The sequence below is a fragment of the Pipistrellus kuhlii genome, unplaced genomic scaffold (genome assembly GCF_014108245.1).
Source record: "Pipistrellus kuhlii isolate mPipKuh1 unplaced genomic scaffold, mPipKuh1.p scaffold_m20_p_15, whole genome shotgun sequence".
NCBI classification, from domain to species: domain Eukaryota; kingdom Metazoa; phylum Chordata; class Mammalia; order Chiroptera; family Vespertilionidae; genus Pipistrellus; species Pipistrellus kuhlii.
The window spans coordinates 3,789,816-3,808,443 of record NW_023425460.1 but is presented as its reverse complement, the minus strand read 5'-3'; the positions used below and the strand labels follow the sequence as shown (position 1 = coordinate 3,808,443).

Below are 18,628 nucleotides of genomic sequence, written 5' to 3'. Positions count from 1 at the left end.
TGCCACCTTCCCCTGGTCAGCAGCACTGACCGGCCCTCCGTACAAAAGGCCCTGGGGATATGCTGGGGAACCTGACGGTGCAGAAGAGACAGACAAGCTACCTTCCCTCGTGGCTGAGAGGAGAGGCCCTGAGCTGGCCGGAGGAACCTGAGAGCGGCTCCTTGTGGCCAGAGCAGGAGTGTGAGGGAGAAGCTGGGGTGGGGACAGGGCTGGGTGGGGCAGAACAGACAAGCCTTGCAGACTGCGGGCTGCCATCTGGCGGGGCTGCTGCTCGGACATCAGGAGGGCGACTGAGTGACTGAGTGGCTGGAGGTCCCTGCTGGGCCAAGCCCTGTGTTCCCTGCCTTCCATGCCTGATCTTTGACCTTTGAGTAGGCAGTGCTTACCTAGTTAACAATGAGGAAATGAGGCCAGAGAAGCTGATTAGCTTGGGGGTGAGGGGGGGAGGGATTCTCACAGCTGGCAAGGGGCGGGGCTGGGACATGGGTCTCTTGGATGCCAGATCCTGATGGTGTCTGCACTCTCAGTCCTTCCTCCTCAGGCAGGACTCAGTTCCCTGCCATGCCTGTGACCAGGGCCACTCAGCTGCCCAGTGAGCACTCCGAGGCAGGAGATGGGTCTGAGATGGGGCATGCACACACCTGCCCACACCTGTCACCTCGAACAGGCTGCAGTGAGAGCCAGGGACAGACAAGAGGGCATGGGCTCAGGTGCTCAGCAGGAAGGTGGAGAGACCCTGGTGCAGGAGCCCTGCTCCCCACCCCTCCTTACCCATGAGTGCCCTGTCTACGGGGTTTCCTGTAGCCCTGCTGGGTTTCATGCATATGTGGTCACTGCTGGTTTCGTGGGGACTCCCTTTAGTGATGTGTCTTCAAGGCCCACTGCGGGGGACTAAGCCAGACCCCACCCTGGCCTGGGTGCTTCTCCTCTGCAACAGGGGCCTTGCAGTGGGCATAATCAGCCTCTCAGGCGGTCTTGTCAAATCAGTGTCTTTTTTTTCTCTGTTCCTGTCTGGGGGATGGGGACAGAGACAGAGAAACAAAAAGACACTGATTTGACAAAACCCTTATAGAGTAGGGGCTGGACATAGTGGCTGGGGGGGAGGTGGCTGGAGTGGGTGGGTATGTGGAGTTGTGGGGGGACTGGGTTGTTGGGATGGGTTTTGATTAGAGATGGGAGCAGCGGGAATCTCCACGGTGAGAGAGGAGAGCCTGGGGAAGCTGGGGGAACAGTTGAGACCAAGGCTAGGGTCTGCATGACACATAGGGCTGTGTTGAGTTCAGAGTGTGTGGCCTGGTGAGGTGTCATGGAGGCCACGGGCAGCCCCCTGGCAGAGCCGACCTGAGCCCCCCATCACTCCGCGTCACCCCCAGGTCTGACCTGGAGCTGCAGTTCAAGTGCTACCACCACGAGGACCGGCAGATGAATACCAACTGGCCGGCCTCAGTGCAGGTCAGCGTGAACGCCACGCCCCTCACCATCGAGCGCGGCGACAACAAGACCTCCCACAAGCCCCTGCACCTCAAGCACGTGTGCCAGCCGGGCCGCAACACCATCCAGATCACCGTCACGGCCTGCTGCTGTGTGAGTGTGTGGGCAGCGCCGGGCACGGCGCCGGGAGCACGGTCCTCACCCCTTCTCCGCCTTGTCCCTGGGTCTCCGTGCCCATCCCCACAGCCTCTGCATTGATCTTTCAGGAACACCCCCCAGAGACATGCAGAGGCCCCGGGCTGTGGAATAAAAGCCCCCGAGGCCGCTATGCTCTGGCCTCTCCCCTACACCGCAGGCTCCGTGCAGTCTGCACTCTCGCTCCACTTCCTCCCAAAGGCCCCTCTTCCTAGTGCCCCTTCCATCCTCCATCTCCCCCAGGACTCTGTGTCCCTCAATGCTGGACTTCATCCTCAAGAAATTGTTATATTCTCGTCACCTTTTCCCCCCCGAGCCAGCTCCACCAAGTCTGGCGTTATCAACTCCTTCCCTTCCTCAGTCCATCCTCCCAGAATCCCGTGTGTGTGTGTGTCCCTGACCTGGGACTCATTGCTCTAGGGCCACATCTGAGCCACACCTCTGTCCCCAGAGACCAGGGCTTGGCACAAGGGCTTGCGTGGAAGTGCATCGCCTGCCTTGTTCTGGAGCCTCTCGGGACACAGGAGAGGGAAAAGCTTTGCTCTTGACCTACGAGCATTGGGGCTGTGAGGCCTCCTGGAGATAGGAGTCACAGGACGGGATGCTCTCAGAGGGAAGAGCCTGTGGGGGCTTGTTGGAGTGTGCAGTCCTGGAAGGCTTCCTGGAGGAGTGAAGATAGAGACACTCTCAGGCAGAAAGGGTGGAGGATGCTTGGGGAAATGAGGGAGCAGTGGTGGGCAGGGCTGGGAAGTGAGGCAGTCTCCAGTCCTGTTGCCCAGTGTCCCGTGACCCATCCTAGGGTGCTTCAATGTCTGCCATAGTCTTGTTGGCTTAGAGCGGAGGCAGCTGCTCCCAGGTAGTGACCCCAGCCTGGGTCCCTTGACTCCCAGGTCCAAGGACACATCCTGGTCCTTGAGGGCTTTCTCCCCCAGGTCTTGGGGCATCTGCTCCTGAAGTGAGTCCCTGTGGACATGGCCTCCTAGGAGCCTCGGGTACGGGGCAGCCAGGAGGCTCCAGGTGGGTGGGCCATGGGGGCCGTGGGACAGGACCAAGCATCTCTCTTCCCCGCAGTCCCACCTGTTCGTGCTGCAGCTGGTGCACCGGCCGTCCGTGCGCTCCGTGCTGCAAGGCCTCCTGAAGAAGCGCCTCCTGCCCGCGGAGCACTGCATCACCAAGAGTGAGTGAGCCCAGACCCCGCCTCCCGGGCACCGTCCATCCGGGCCCTGTGGTTCCGTGTGCGACTCCCCGGGGCCCTGGGGGGTCCTCTGGAGGCCAGCCCTGGCCCCTGCCCTCCTCTGGCTTTGTGGTGATGATCCGATGAGCAGGGAACTGTAGGAGCTGGTGGGAATCCTGACCCACCTGGTGCACATCCCAGGATGTGGGGCTGGTTAACACAAGACCGTCCTGTGGTGTAGACAGGCCGGATGGGCTTCCTGGAGGAGGTGAGCGCCTGGGAGGATGGGAAGACCTGGAGAGGGAGGAAGCTTCCCTGGGATCGAGGCCTCACTGTAGACAGAACGGCCTGTCTCGGAGTTCATTCCTTTGGAGGCGGTTCTGGGGCGCCCTGCGGGGAGGCGCCCTGCTGCTCCTCCCTGTGATCATGCTGCACGGTGCCTCCTGCTCCCGAGAATCCGGCCGGGCAGTCCGCTGTCCATTCTCATTTCTGCATGCGCAGAATGAGGTGCAGAAGCACCTGCGGAGGCTCCGCTGACCCAGAAAATCAGTGGGGAAGTGCCAGACGGGGTTTCTGCAAGTTCTGCAGAAAGTCCCCTTGGGAAGGCGGGGCTTGTTCTGCGGAGCCCGAGGCACGTGCACCCAACACGTGTTGTACATGGGCTGCTGTTGCAGAGTGCAGATGGTCTGGGGTACCCGGCAGGCTAGTTATTCCCAGAACCTTCCAGTTTCAGGGTGGGGATAGAGAACCAGTGTTTCATCTGCTTGAGGAAGTGGGGAGGGGCGTGTGGCCCAGGGCCTGCCCTCCTCACGCACCTGTGCCCCCCGCCCCACAGTCAAGCGGAATTTCAGCAGCGTGGCAGCCTCATCCGGCAACACCACCCTCAATGGGGAAGATGGCGTGGAGCAGACGGCCATCAAAGTGTCTCTGAAGTGCCCCATCACATTCCGGCGCATCCAGCTGCCTGCTCGAGGTCATGACTGCAAGCACGTCCAGGTGAGCCGTCCGCACAGCCGCTGGCATCTGGCCGGGGTGGCGAGGGGTCGGCCTGGGGCTGCAGGGCCTGCCTCTGACCTCTGAAGGACACAGTAGTCACCAGCCAAGATTCCACCACGTCAGCCATCATTTACTCTGTGAGCATCTGCATGCTCAGGGCTGGGGCCAGGAGGCTGCAGAACTGGATTTAGGCTGTTCCTACCCCGGCAGATGGCAGATGCCAGCTGGAAGTTCTGTCCGTACAGCCACAGCTGGTTCAGGACCTGAGACAGGGATGCCTCTCCGGTCACTGCTGTGCTCCTGGCCTTGCCCGAGCCGGTGCTCAGGAAATGAGTGACCGTCACAGTCCGGGCGGCTATAGCAGACACTGTGCAGATGCGGGCAGCCCGGCTGGCAGGGAATCCCAGAAGAGGGGAGTGGGGAGCCGTCCAGGAAGAGCTGGGTGTGGCCTGCGGGGTGGGCAGGAGGAGAACAGGCTTTGGGCTGCGCCAGCTGCCCTCTCAGCCCCAACCTCCCACTCACCCTCCCAGAGCTTCCTGTGGGAGAGGATGTGGGCAAGGTGGACATCTGGTCGCTTATTTGACACGCTGATGAACTGGACCACATGTGTCCTCAGAACCTGGGCTGGGCGGATTGGAGACCGGAATCCATGCTGCCCCCAGCCCAGCAAGAGGGGCAGTCAAGGGCACGACCCGTGAGGGGCAGCTGCGGGGGAACCAGGAAGGATGTAGGCACAGGGTGGCGTGAGGGGGGCTGGGCAGAGGCGTGCGGGGACAGAGAGTAACCCCACCCGACAGCCAGCCCTGCGTCTCTCCACCCTGTCTCCCTCCCTGGTGAGAGGCCTCCATGGGGTCGCGGGAGCTGTAACGTTGCATCAAAGCAGTGTCTGAGAGTCCTGATCTCTTCTGTCTGTCCATCTGTCTCTCTGTCCGTCTGTCTGTTGGCTTCCACAGTGCTTTGACCTGGAGTCATACCTGCAGCTGAATTGTGAGAGAGGGACCTGGCGTTGTCCTGTGTGCAAGTGAGTGACCTCCCCCCCCACCGCCCTGCCCCAGCGGAGCTCCTCGGGCCTCCCTCCGGCCCTGCTCTCTGGGGTCCAGCACCTCCCCTGGCCCTACAAGCCAGGGAGAACCCCAAACAGCAGAGGCTGGGGTGACAGGAGCTGTACACAGTCCACTCCCCTGTGTCAGGCAGTCACAGGGCCGCCTCCTGGCAGTGCCTGCAGCATCACCAGCTGTGGGGACGGAGTGTGGTGGACACAGTGGGCGGGACGGGCTGTGCCCCCACCCTCTAGGGTCCAGGAGCATGGCCAAGCCTCTTCTCTCTTTTTCCAGTAAAACTGCTCTGCTGGAAGGCCTGGAGGTGGATCAGTACATGTGGGGCATCCTGAACGCCATCCAACAGTAAGTGGCTCCCAGCAAGGAGCGCGGGTGAGGGAGCATGTCAGCATCCCTGATACCCTGGGCTAGAAAACCTCTTACCCATCTCTCACCTTCCTCGGACTTTACCTCTGGGGGCAAATGCACTTTCCAGAAATGCAGCCAAGGTAGGAAGCTGGCAGTGCCCCCAACAGCCACTTCCCGGGTGGGGCCAGCTGCCCTGTGCCCGGCCACCTCAGTCATAGGCCTGGGGCAGGGGACCTGGGCAGGGACACCTCCTGTTCCCAGCTCTGCCCCCTGTGGCCTCAGCTCTGCCCCCTCCTCCCCCAGCTCCGAGTTTGAAGAGGTCACCATCGACCCCACGTGCAGCTGGCGGCCAGTGCCCATCAAGTCGGACCTGCACATTAAGGATGACCCCGACGGCATCCCCTCCAAGCGGTTCAAGACCATGAGCCCCAGCCAGATGATCATGCCCAATGTGATGGAGATGATCGCAGCCCTGGGCCCTGGCCCGTCCCCCTACCCACTCCCGCCTCCGCCCGGGGCCAACAACTCCAACGACTACAGCAACCAAGGTGGGTGATGCCAGACAAGGAGGGCAGCACTGGGGCCCAGAGGGGGCATAGGACTTCTTTGCTGATGGTGACAGGTTGCGAGGAGTGGGTATGAAGAGTCAGAGGGCATACGCTCCCCAGGACAATCCCACATCACTGGACTTGGGGGTACGGTGGTCCATGCACCTCCCACCTCAGTCCAACTGCCTGTCCCATCCAGCCCTGTGGTTGGCGCCCAGCTGGGAAGCCTGAACGAAGAGCTGCCCCATGAGCCAGCCTCCTGCCTCTCCCACCCCCCTACCCCACCCCACCCCGCCTGGCCTCCTCCCGACTCCAGGCAGGCAGGTGCCAAGCCCAGGGGCTCCCGAGCCTGCTTTGCTGGGGGCACACTGCTACCCTTTCCCCAGCCTCCGTGCTCACCAGGGCCAGCAGAATACTCTCACATGGAGCTCTCTGCTCTCCCCTCGTCTCTGACATCAATATTGTCCCCTCTCGGCAACGCTCCCACCCTGCCAGGGGCAGAGTCCCAGGTTTGGAGCTTCAGCCTTGGGCTACCAAGGTCACCATCACTGACCTCTCACTCTCTGCTGCCCAAACCAAGCTTCACCACATGGCCATTTCTAGAAAGTACCCCCCCCCCCCTCGAACACGGGGCAGCAGCTCCCTCACAGGATCCTGCTCTTAGGTCCACAGCGCTCCTGTGACACAGGCCCAGAGGGGCTTACCTCCCAGCCAGTGGCCCACAGGGCCCCAGCGTGCCAAGGGCCAGGCTTCCCCGAGGGCTGATCTGACCTCTCGCCAAGGCCACGTGCTGGGCTGGGGAACAGCAGCTGGGAGGCCAGACAGCTGGCTTCTGATGGTGTCGTCTGGATTCTGTCGCAGTTTTCTTTGTGAACTTGGCAGACCCTGACCCATTCTGGGATGGTTGTCCCAGCCATGAGGTGCAGCCCTGTGGCGGCCGTGGGGGAAGCCTGTCCAGGAGCTAGCTCAGCATTTCCTGTGGAGGCCTGAGGCGTGGGCCTCACTCCCTGTCCCCTTCCCACACGGACCAGGCCCCCCTTCTCCCACTCCGCCCCTCGTAGCTGTAGAGCAGCACAGGCCCCGGGGCTGAGGCCACTGGACAAGGTCGCATCGCTGCCCACAGCACAGCCCGGATACTGAGGCTGCAGGAGCCAGCTGGGGCCTTGGAAGGACAGGACGTGGCTCTTCATTCATACACCACCTGCAGCCCAGGGTGCTGCCTTCCCTGCAGTGACCGCCCGTTTGTCCCCCCCAGGCAACAACTACCAGGGCCACGGCAACTTCGACTTCCCCCACGGGAACCCTGGCGGGACGTCCATGAACGACTTCATGCACGGGCCCCCCCAGCTCTCCCACCCGCCGGACATGCCCAACAACATGGCTGCCCTGGAGAAGCCCCTCAGCCACCCCATGCAGGAGACTGTGAGTACCGCTTCCTCATCCCACACCAGCCCCCACCTCCCCAGCCCCCACCTCTGCGTGGGGCTGACGGGCAGACGGCGCCCCGAACCTTCTAATGTTTGCCTCGCTCCTCCCAGGCCGAGGGGAGGACTGAGAATTGGGTTTGGGGCTCAGGAAGGAGTGAGAGACTACCTGGGGCTGCGTCCTAGCCCATTGGCACCCTTGAACCTGCTTCTCCCAGGGCACAGGCTCAAGAAATGGAGGCTTCAGGCTCCTCCCTGCAGACACACATACACAACCCATGTACAGCCTCACACACATGAGCACCCTATGTACAGCCTCACACACTTGCACACCCCATGTACAATCTCACACATGTACATCCTCATGTACAGCTTCACACACTTGCACATCCCACGTACAGCCTAACACATATACACACCTCATCTACAACCTCACACAAACACCGTACACATCCCCACATGCCATTCCCTCCCTCTCCCCGACTTAGACACACTCTTGCATTATCTTACGGTGGCCCCGGCTCGTAGAATTTTGTTCCAAACCCAGGAACTTACTCCCCGGGGCTCTGAATCCTTGGGGTATCACCACTTCCTGCAAAAAGGAATGCCGGGAAATCTGCTTATCCTGAGCGTGTTCACTCTGGTCCCGTCTTACCTGTTACACGTCCTGGCTGAGAAAGCCCCTGCGGGCAAGCTGTCCACGGCCTCCCAGAGGTGGGAGGCGTGGCCCTGGCGGCAGAGGTGGGAGGCTATGAGCACTGGTAATTCCACTCGATAATCAGGTGTTTCCTTAGCCTGTGCCCGGGCGGGGCCTTGACCCTGATGGAAGCAGGACAGACGCGGGCCTTGCACTAATGGAGCAAAGTCCTGGCAGGGCCTGAAGGGAGCAAGAACAGTCGGGGTTTGGGGGAAAGCCTGAGGCCGGAGGCTGAGGCTTCAGTGACTCCGTCTGCTCCTGAGGAGGAGCGCGAGGAGGGAAGGTCAGGGCTCCCTCAGAGGGGGCCTGTTTGGCAGCAGGCTGGGTCATCCTGCACCGGAAGGCTCCCTTCAGGCCCATCATCACGTGGCCCGGAAGGAAGGGGCCTCTGGGCTGGGCCGGGCTCCACACACCTGAGAGGGAGGTGGCCCTGCCTCTGAGAGCGGGCCGCCCTGGGCTGGAGCCGCCTGGCGGTTAGCGCAGTGGCAGAGCCAGGAGTCTGGGGGAGGGGCGCTCTAGCAGCTTTCCCGCAGGACCCCACATGCCAGGTAGGAAATAGCTGCTTTCTCCGGGCTTTGGCCAGGTGCTTTCTGCCCTGTGGGGCTCTCTACTTCCCGGGGCCTTTCCCAGCCCTGCCCCCAGGACCTTAGCATTCCATGGCCAGCACCCTCTCCCCCCCACCCCCCCAACACACACACACACACACACTCCGACTCTCACAGGCTGCACACCAGAGCCCTCCCAAGCCCCAGCGCAGGCAAATGGCAGCGGATGTCCTTCGCCTCCTGTGTCCAGCGGGACTTTCTCTCGCCATGTTAGCCCTGCGTCTGGTTCCTTGGGGATCTAAGCCTGTGAGTTGACTTCATGGTCCCAGGAGGTTCCCCAAATATGCACTGTCCTTCTCCGTAGATGGCAACTGGACCCAGAAGTCCAGCGGTGCAAGGTGGGATGGGGTGTGGCGCTCACAGGTGAACTCCCCCACACCTGCCCCTCCAGGGCTGCCTGCTGCAGCTGAGCACACAGCTGGCCAGGATCCCCTGTGCCAGGGACCGGCAGGAGGGCTTCGCCAGGTGCTGGCTCACTCAAGGCCCGTGCCAGGTGGCAAGTCGACGGGTATGACCAGCAGGTCCAGAGAGCATGCGCCCCTCTGGGTCCTGAGACACTCCAGCAAACTCAGGGCCAAAGGGAGCAGCTGTATCAGCACGTCTGGAGACTGTCCTGGGCTGGGATGCCCCGGGAGTATGGAGCCCCTTCCTGCCTCCCAGAACGTGGGCTGTGGGGTATCCACAGGCATGGGTGGGAGTCAGAAGCTGGCCCTATCCCTCCAGCTCCTTCTGGTCCTTCTCCCCTGGTGTGTACCCCACACTCGGTGCCCTGGGCCCCCATCTCAGGGCCTCCGCTAAAGGGGCACTGCTACGAGAGGCTACCTGGCCAAGGGCAGAGGCCAGCCCACAGCCAGAGGGAACAGGAAGAGGAGGAAAGGTGTGGCTGCCATTTTCAAACCCACTAAGGGGAAAAGGAATGCTTCATGGGACCCAGAAGGTGGGGAGGGGAGGACGTACCACAGACTGAGGAGACGTTTGCTCACCAGGCTGCCCTGGTGGGTCCGTGCGCTCCCCTCCCTGGCAGTGCGTGTGGGCCGGGGGCTTGGCGGGTGTGCTGGGGGAAGGCGGACAGCAAACAGACTAGCAGGGGAGTTCAAGTCCCACCCACCACCTCCCCTGCCCACCCACAGCCCCCATGCCCAGCGCGTATACCCACGGGAGAAAGTGGGTCCTCTAGTTCACCTGTCAGAGAGGCACCACCCACCTCCACCTTAGCAAGGCGAGCCCTGGTGCCCTAGTGGTGGGGAGGTGCCTCCCTTCCATAGCACCCGGGGTGCAGCCGGTAGGTGGGTGGCAGGAAGAGGAGTCTGGGAGGCCCTACTCGGCTCCTTTGAGGCTCAGTTCTCCCTGCCCCAGGGCATCAGGCAGGGCCAGCACTGAGGCTCCTGGAGGAAACCTGTGTGCCCACTTGGGGGACACAGACCCATGAGCTGCACGCCTGCCCCATGCTGTCTGTCCGTGTCTGCTCCCCTCCCCCAGCCCTCGGGCGCCCGCACCATGCTGCCAGCAGGACCCTCCCACCCTCGCCCTGGAAACATGCCCATTGTGCTTGTCCATCCACCCTCGCTGTCGTTCATTGTGGTGGAGTCCGGGCTGGGCAGTGGCAGGCTCCGGGGGCTGGCCCGTGTTGTCTGCTCATCTCCAAGCCCCCGGCCACCGCCCTCCTGGGCCCACAGCCTCAGAGGCCCCTTCCCCGCCCTGCCCTCCACAAGGCAGTTTTGGGGGAGAATTTTGTTTGTTTCTCTGCAAAAAAAACAAAAACAAAACAACAAAAGCAGCACTCAGCTTTGTAGGGGTTGGCTCTGTTTTGGGGGTTTGTTGTTTTCCTGGTTTTGTTTGGTTCTCATTTCTCCAGGCATCCCGTCGCTGTACCTCGTCACCTCACCTTTCTTTTCTCCTGCTCTCTCCTCCTCCACAGATGCCACACGCTGGCAGTTCTGACCAGCCCCATCCCTCCATACAACAAGGTTTGCACGTCCCACACCCCAGCAGCCAGTCAGGGCCTCCATTACATCACAGTGGGGCTCCTCCTCCTCCTTCCCAGCCTCCCCGGCAACCGCCACAGGCCGCTCCCAGCAACCATCCACACAGCGACCTGACCTTTAACCCCTCCTCAGCCTTAGAGGGTCAGGCCGGAGCGCAGGGAGCATCCGACATGCCGGAGCCTTCGCTGGATGTAAGTTGGGGTCCCCCCTTGCCTTGGCCTGGGGCTGGGCCTGGCGCCCGAGACCTGCCCAGAGAGCAGGGCTGGGTGTTGAGGCTCCAGGCCCGGGTGGAGGAGGTGTAGCCGTGAGGGGCTGGGTGGGTGGTGTGTGGGCCCAGGCAGCTTGTCTCCCCAGGCTTCAAAACCAGGAAACCCCACCATGGGGAAGCCTCCCTGAGGGTCCGAGGGTCCCCTCCCTGCCCTACCAGCCCCTGCCCCTCGCCCCTTGGCCCCGGTCCTGCAGCCCAGCCTCGCCCCACCTTCCCCAGGCTCTCAGAGTCCCTCTGGGCCGGTCCGGAGGCAGCGTAGGAGGCTCCTGCCCTTCTCCCCTCCTCCCCCTCTCCGCCCACATTGAGTTTGCCATCTCCGTGTCTGCCACACTCTGGCCCTGGGGCAGGGGAGGGGCTGGAAGGACAGCCCCTCTGTCTCACTGGTGTGTGTCTGTCTCCAGTTTCTTGTCCGTGTGTGATCCATGCCCTTGCTTTTGCTTGCTCCATCGCTCACTCTGAGACAGGCCCCTGGATGGGGTGAGGGGCCAGCCTCCGGCACGGGGCTACCGAGGCAGACGTGGGAGGCTGACACTCAGTCTCCCACCTGAGACCTGGATGGCCTGAAAGCTGGGAAGAAATGCTGGGGGCGGGGCCAGGGCTAGACAGAGGGTTGGGGGGTGAGGGGAGGGAGGACTTGGGGAACTTGCCCTGCCTCCCAGCCCCCACCCAGCTCTAGATTCCCAGGAAGGAGGCCTGCCCTCTCCTCGGCCACTCCAGCCCTGCAGCCCCCACCCCGCACCCTTGGCCCCGCAGTGTCAGTCTGGGGTGATGGGTGCCTCACTTTGGGCTCTGCCCAGCTCTCCACCAACCAGGCCAGGGGGTGCCTTAGATTCATGAGGACCCCCGTGTGACAGGAAGACGCCAAGGGCCTCAGGGTAGAGGGTAGGGACCATGCAGTCTCTGCCCAGGGCCAGTGCGGCCAGCCCGCCAGGGCCTGCCACGGAGTGGAGAGCTCCTGAGAGCGAGATCCGGGAGGCAGCAGCTGCAGGGGCCGCCTCCGTGCACAGCGGGTCCCACTGGGAGGCCCACTGGACTGCCACTCCTCGGGGCAGGTGCCGGGGCAGAGGAACTGCTGCGAGGAAGCTGGCGGGGCCTTCCCAGCTGGTGGGCTGGAAACAAGCACGGGTGCCCCAGACCACACTGGCCACGTGCATTTGGGGACGCCTAGCACGGTCAGCTTCCCCCGTCGGGCCAGGACCCCGGGAGGCAGGCAGGCCAGGGAACGGGCATGGAATGCCCCATGTCCCTCAACAGCCCCTCAGCCAGCGCCTCATCTGGCTTCTGTGTTTCTTTTCCAGCTCCTGCCAGAACTCACAAACCCTGACGAGCTCCTCTCGTACCTGGACCCCCCGGACCTGCCGAGCAATAGTAACGACGACCTCCTGTCCCTCTTTGAGAACAACTGAAGCCCGCCCTCCGCCGCCGCCAGGCCACCCATCCCCACTCCGCTCCTTCCCGCCGTCCCACACACTTTCCCGCTGGGAGCCCAGTCCTCCGACCCTCCCCTGCCGTGGCCTCCGCGCGCGGAGGGGCAGAGGGTGCCGGTGAGGGTTGTGTCTGGAGCCGGAGCGCGGAGCAGGCCCGGAAGATGACCCTCACAATGGGAGCGCGGTGAGAGGACACCCGACAGCTTCCTGGTCCCTCCGTGTGCTGACCCCCCGTGACCCCCCGAGGCCACCAGGTTCTTCCTGTTTCCGAACTGTAACCCTGCCCCCCTGCTTCCTGGCCCAGAGCCTCCTCTGTGACCGAGCCCGAAAGAAGCCCCAGCTCCGGGCGGCCGAGCCCTGGGGAGCAGTGACAGCTGGCTGCAGGGAGAACAGCCCGCCCACCGCCACCACCCACCACAGAAAAGCACAAGCCTCTGGGACTGCGCACTCACGGAGGGCCAAGGCTGCCCCTTGACCCCTGACCTCTAGCCAAGATGCCCCGTAGACACTTGCTCAGCAAGCAGAGAAGGACGCGATGCCATGTCTGAGAGAGGGTGTGCCATTCCTGCGTGGGGATTAGGGGGGAGAGGGTCAGGGCCACCTCAGAGCTGGGACAGCACAGCGGGCGGCTCCACGACCTTGGACTCGGGCCTGGGAGCGCAGAGAGCAAGTGCCCAGCGGGAAACTATTGTGCCCTTGGTTGGGGGCCGGGGAATACCGCCAGGTGGTCAGTAGGAACGGCAACGTAAAATGGCTCCAGACCACTCCTGTATTTCAACAATAGCCTAAAGCTGCAGAGTCATCTGGAGAAAAGAACATTGGACTTGGACTGCAAGCGAACAGTTTCTCCCCACGTGTTCTGTGTCCTCCCTCCTGCTCCTCCCCCACCTCTCCCAGACTGCTACGTGGAACACCCACTTCCCTCTCTGCTGACTCCCTTTTGTCCCCCCAGACGGCAAGGTGGGATGGTGGAAAGGCATGGGAGGTGCCGGCTCAGGGTGCAGGCTTAGCGGGAACCCGGCGTGGGTATCTCCAGCCCCCGCTGTCTGGCTGCCGGTGTCCGAGGCCGCCCGTGGTGTGCTGGGTGCACCCACAGGCATCAAGGGTGTCCATGGCGGCCTCAGACACCGCGCTTGGCTGCCAGCCGCTCCCCTCTGTGTCCCTCTGCGGTAGAAAGCTCACCCCACACTCCTGCTGGTTCAAACAGAAGCAGCCTCTGGTTTCCCTCTACCACGTGGCTCCGTCCAGCCGACTGCTCTGGGTCTCCAGGTAGCTGTCCTCTGCTCCCTCCCCCGCACGGCCTGGGACACTGCTAGGCCAGCGGGTCACCTGTGTCACGTCTGTAAATTCGCTGCGCCCCTCCCTGCTGCTGCCTGGGGCCTCCGGCTCTCCTGTCCACCGTGTGCTCCTTCTCCGGCTCCCTCGGGGCGGGGCAGGGCGGGCGGGTGGTCCCAGCACTCCTCTGCCTCTGACCCACGGGGCCCAGCTGTCGATTTCCAGTCACTACCAGCGGCCAGCACAACGCTTCCTGCGGGAAAGCTGCCTGCCGTGGTCCGCTCCCACCTTGTTTCCTTTGTCCCGTTGTTGAGGTTTTTTCAAAAAGTGTGGTGTTCAGTATGCAAATCAATTATTTTAAGAATTGCTTTTGTAAATATCTTTGTGAATATTTTAGTATTGTCTTTGATAATCTTCAGCATTTTCATGACCTGGTTATAGCCTTTGCTGGTGTTTTTAAAATGCCTTGACTCAACGACAAAGACCGAGTCTTTTTTTAAAAATAAACACACACACAAAAACAAAAAAGCAACCAGGGCTATGTGTACCGTGAGTTAGAGACCAGGCTGCCCACTGGGAGCGCCACGCCCAGGCTGGTGGGATGAGATGAGAGCAGCAGGGAGCACGTGGCCGTCCTTGCCCAGTGCTGACAGCCCACAGCCCGGCTGGTAGGCGGAGTGTTGGGTGTGTGGGAATGTCCCGCCCCAGACAGACAGACACCTTCCCTCTAAGTCCCTGCTTCCTGCCCTGTACTTTTTCCCAGAGAGGCCTGGGGTTCGTTCTGGTTCTTGTCGGGGTGTTCCTGCTCTGCTCAGCGGCCCTGCCCACCGCTTCCTAGTGCAGGAGGTCACTGCACCCACAGCCCACCCCGGCGCCGCCTCCGCCCTCTGGGGAAGCCCGGGGCCGTACCCGAGGTAGGTCGCCTGGATCCCCTTCCTTGTGAGCCCCCACCAGCAAGTTCAGCAAAGAGCCTTCCTGAACCCTCTGGGGACGGACTTTTCCAGAGCGATGTGGGGGCCGGGCCAGGGGGCCAGGGAGGCACGAAGGCTCCCGGGCTGGGGAAGCCCCAGCTGATGGCAGGTTCCGGGCAGCCTCCCCCAGCAGGGCAAGTCTGAGCTCAGGAGAGCGTCCCTGGTCCTGGTTGGATGACCACTTCGAGCCATAAGTAACCTCAGCAAAAACGAGGCCTCAGCAAGCTCCCTCCCCAAGCCAAGCCACAGGCCACCACTCTACAGATGGGCAGGGCAGGGAGGCCCCAGTGCAGGCAATCACCCCATCTCCTTGGTTTGAAGCTTTACCCATGTATCATGTTCCCTGTAACCATTTTATTTTTTAAGAAACGTCTAACACTTTGTCCCTAATGGAAGCCCTACACCCCCAGAGAGCTCCGTGTCTGCTCCCTCCATCCAACCTGCCCGGGCAGGGGATGTCAGCAGCAGCAGCGACTCCAGGGACGTGTGTACATATGTAAATGAGAAATAGAGACATGTTAACAGATGCATTCATTTCCCCTGGAATGTGTATTGTTTTTATTTTGCGAAACAAAAGGCTTGGAACTCCATCCTAACGTGAAAAAACTAGATCCTGTTGTTAGCATTCGTGAGGTCTCTCTGCATCTGTCTCACTATGTAATATACTCTGACCCCGTGTGGAAAGGAATTTTCGTTCTGTTTTGTTTTTATTTTACCTACATGTACTATCTAGCTTCAGTGTACTAGTCCTGCCACCTGTGTATTTTTAGGGTGCTATGGAAATAATGAAAAGAAATGGGGATTTCGGAAGAAAATTGTAACCAAATCCATACTTTGTATAATTTTTTGATATCATGATCAGAGGTGATTCACACGTACACACATGAACACGCCCACCGTGCAGCCCGAAGTAACTCCCACGGAAATCTCCATCGTCTTTGTACATCGTGTACAATGCCGTCATTTCATACTTTAAACTGCTCCGAAAAAGTAATTGTGGTTTCTAGTCTTGCAAAGCTGTATGTAGTTAGATGATGTGACAACTTCTAATATTTATCTAATAAATATGTATTCAGATGAAACCTGTATATTAGGTGTTCATGTGGTTATTTTGTATTTAAAGATCAAATTATTTGACTATTGCTAGACATTTCTATACTCTGTTGTAACACTGAGGTATCTCATTTGCCCATGTTAATTTTTTTCTAAATAAATTGACAAAAACGAAGGTTTGGCGAACTAGCTATTTTGTGAATGCTCAGGAGTGGTTTGGGCATTTTTGTTTGTGCTTTTAAACCACCACCCTGCCCAGTCACCCTGCGAAGGAAAAAGACAGGAAGCCAGTGGCCTGGTGTTGAGTAGGAGGAGTCCCGCCCGGAAAGAGAGATGAATGAACCAGTTCTGAGTGGAGGTGGCCAGGGATTGAGAAATATTAGAAATAAAAAAGAGAAGACACAGGTAGATTTTAAGCTGGGAACTGGGTGGGGTGTCAGGGTGGAAAGGCAGGAAGAAGATGACGTGACCCCTCTGAGCGCATTTATTTTATACCCCCAATACCAGGAAGTAACACCAACTTATTTGCATTCTTAAGTAGGCCCTAGCATGCCTGGATTTGCATATCTAGTCTCACCCCTGCCGACACCTAGGCTGATATGAAGGCCAAGCTGACAACATGTCCTCCATCTTGGGAAAACATGTTCCCAAGGCATGGCTCTGCCTATGCCTTGAGTTCAGCTGACAATAATTAAAGAAAATTGCCCACGTGCCTTCCCAGGCAGCCCTCTACAGCTCTGGGTGCCCCTGGAAGAGGCCCTGAAACCCGGGGTCCAGTGAGAGCCTTTAGAGCCTGTACCCACCCCTTCCGGACCCCTGTCTCAGCCGGCCCTGCCCCGGCAGTGGGTCAGGCAGGTGGGGACGGGGGTCTCAGCAAGGCCAGGGGTGCTGGCCAGCTCTGGTAGCCAACTACACTGGTTTTCTGGATTTAAGGAACAGGAGCCTGTTCCCCATATTCGGCCCCAGAGGGCGCTGTCCAGAGCATTTGGGAATGGAAAGAAGCCTGGGCCTCAAGCTCTGGATGTTGACTTAGCCACTCTCTCTCTACTGGCTGTCTCTCCACTCTATGCCTTTCCCTGGCCACCCAGCTCTCAGCACCCTCCCCTCTAAGGGGCCTCCCTCGGGTTTTCTCTCCTGCGACTGCACTTTCCTTTGGCTTCTCTTGCTCCAGCCCCGCCACAGGCCAAGGTTCTAACTCTCCCTACAGCCTCAGCACCCGACACAAGTGCCTGCCCTCCCTGTGCCCACGAAGTTCAGGGAAGGGTGTCTGATTCCGGAGCCCAGCAGCCAGCCACCTGCCTGCACTGAGCTCTGCTTCCAGCGGTGGGCACAACAGACGCTGTGGCCTTCCCTCCGCAGGGCCTGGTGAGGGCAGGGCCAAAGACGGCGCCCCACCAGGTGACCCCTGGCGTGTGCGGGGGACCGTGTGTCAGGACAGTGAGGTCTAGTTGTGAGGAGGCGTGTGTGCAGCAGCGAGCAGGGGTGAAGGCTGCGGGCTGGCATCAGCTACAAAACTAGTTGCCTGTGGAATCCCCCACCTCGGGGGCCTCTCCAAGGGGCCAATTTCTCTTTTTGGTGGGAGAGAGAAGTTGAAGGATAGAAGGCAGATTTACATTAAAATGGAGTCCTGTCCCTGGCCAGTGTTGGTTGAGTGTTGTCCTGCCACCAAAGGTCGCAGGTTCGATTTCTGATCAGGGCTCATACCCAGAAAGCCAGCTTAGTCCCCAGCTGGGGTCCATACAGGAGGCAACTGATCAATGTCTCTCTTTCACATCAGTGTTTCTCCCTCTCTCCTTCCCCTCTCTCTAAAATCAATAAGACTTTTTTTAAACAGAACCCTGGCCACTGTTGAGCCTCAGGCATTGCCTCCTGCCGCATCACAGAGCACAGGGGGGGTTGGGGGCTCTGAGAACATACCTCCTTGGGGAGGAGCAGGGAGGGCATAAGAGAGAGCTTCCGGAGGGCACACCCCTGTTAGCATGAGAAATTGCCAACCCTGTAGAGAATTTTTATGAGTTTATTTGAACCAAACTGTCAGCAATTGCAGAGAAGCAAAATTTCAACGGATTGAGAAAACACTTTGGAAAATGGCAGTTTTGCTCTTATTTTGTGCATCTGAATCAAAGGAGAAGACAGTGGGGTTACATGACATTCACTGGTGATAGAGTAGAAAGAGCTCTGAGACTGGATAAAACGTAAGTCCTGCCAGTTTGGCTCAGTGGACAGAGTGTTGGCCTGCAGACTGAAGGTTCCTGGGTTCGATTCTGGTCAAGGGCACGTACCTCGGTTGCAGGCTCCAGGCAACCAATCCATGTGTCTCTCTTACATCGATGTTTCTCTCTCTGTCTCTCCCCCTCCCTTCCACTCTCTCTAAAAATCAATGGGAAAATATCCTCAGGTGGGGATTAACCACAACAAAAATGGACAGATACATCCTCCTTGTTCATTGGTGGGTGCAGGACAGGTAACAGTTACAGGCCGTAGAGATGGTATTGGAGTCCCAGGGTAACCCAGAAGCTGTGCTCGGTGGTGGCTGTGCCCTGAAGAGTCTGGAAAAGAAGACTGTGCTGACTCTAAAGGGAGACTATCTTAGGTGCCATGACTTAGGAAGTTTGCATTTTACACCATCCTACCTGGTTACTTCGGTCTCTGATTTTGTAAGGCTGCCACGCAGGCCTCCCCTGAGCTTGTCAGGTTGAGTAAGTGGCCCCCTGTTCGTCCCCACGGTGCCCCCCATTGCCTGGGAGCAGTGCTTCTCCATGAGTGACCCGAGAAGTCAGTTTGGTGGGTTGTGACCAGCACTTGTTAATGAAATAATCGGGAATAGAAACATCAAGAGCACCCTAGAGCCCAAACCAGTTTGGCTCAGTGGATAGAGCGTCGGCCTGCGGACTGAAAGGTCCCAGGTTCAATTCCTGTCAAGGGCATGTACCTTGGTTGCGGGCACATCCCCAATAGGGGGTGTGCAAGAGGCAGCTGGTCGATGATTCTCTCTCTCTCATCGATCTTTCTAACTCTATCCCTCTCTCTTTCTCTCTGTAAAAAAAAAAACAAAAAAAAACAAAAAAAAAACAATTTTATATATATATATATATATATATATATATATATATATATATATATATATATATATAAAGAGCACCCTAGAAAGTAAAGTAAGGGTGAGGACTGCG

At 59.6% G+C, this 18,628-nt stretch overlaps 1 protein-coding gene across 7 annotated transcripts in view; it reads left to right on the top strand.

Annotated features, from left to right (window-relative positions):
- Positions 1-15,626, top strand: part of ZMIZ1 (zinc finger MIZ-type containing 1) — a 166,337-nt gene extending 150,711 nt beyond the window's left edge. For 6 of the 7 annotated variants that reach the window (XM_036438080.1, XM_036438082.1, XM_036438083.1 and 3 more), the window contains 9 exons: positions 1,374-1,584; positions 2,698-2,803; positions 3,636-3,796; positions 4,750-4,817; positions 5,131-5,199; positions 5,506-5,750; positions 7,006-7,172; positions 10,395-10,652; positions 12,028-15,626. In XM_036438080.1, coding sequence (XP_036293973.1) covers positions 1,374-1,584; positions 2,698-2,803; positions 3,636-3,796; positions 4,750-4,817; positions 5,131-5,199; positions 5,506-5,750; positions 7,006-7,172; positions 10,395-10,652; positions 12,028-12,135 — 1,393 coding nt within the window. In that variant the 3' untranslated portion in view covers positions 12,136-15,626. The remainder of the gene's footprint in view (positions 1-1,373; positions 1,585-2,697; positions 2,804-3,635; positions 3,797-4,749; positions 4,818-5,130; positions 5,200-5,505; positions 5,751-7,005; positions 7,173-10,394; positions 10,653-12,027) is intronic. The other variant, XM_036438084.1, reaches the window with a different exon arrangement.
- The last annotated feature ends 3,002 nt before the right edge of the window (positions 15,627-18,628 follow it).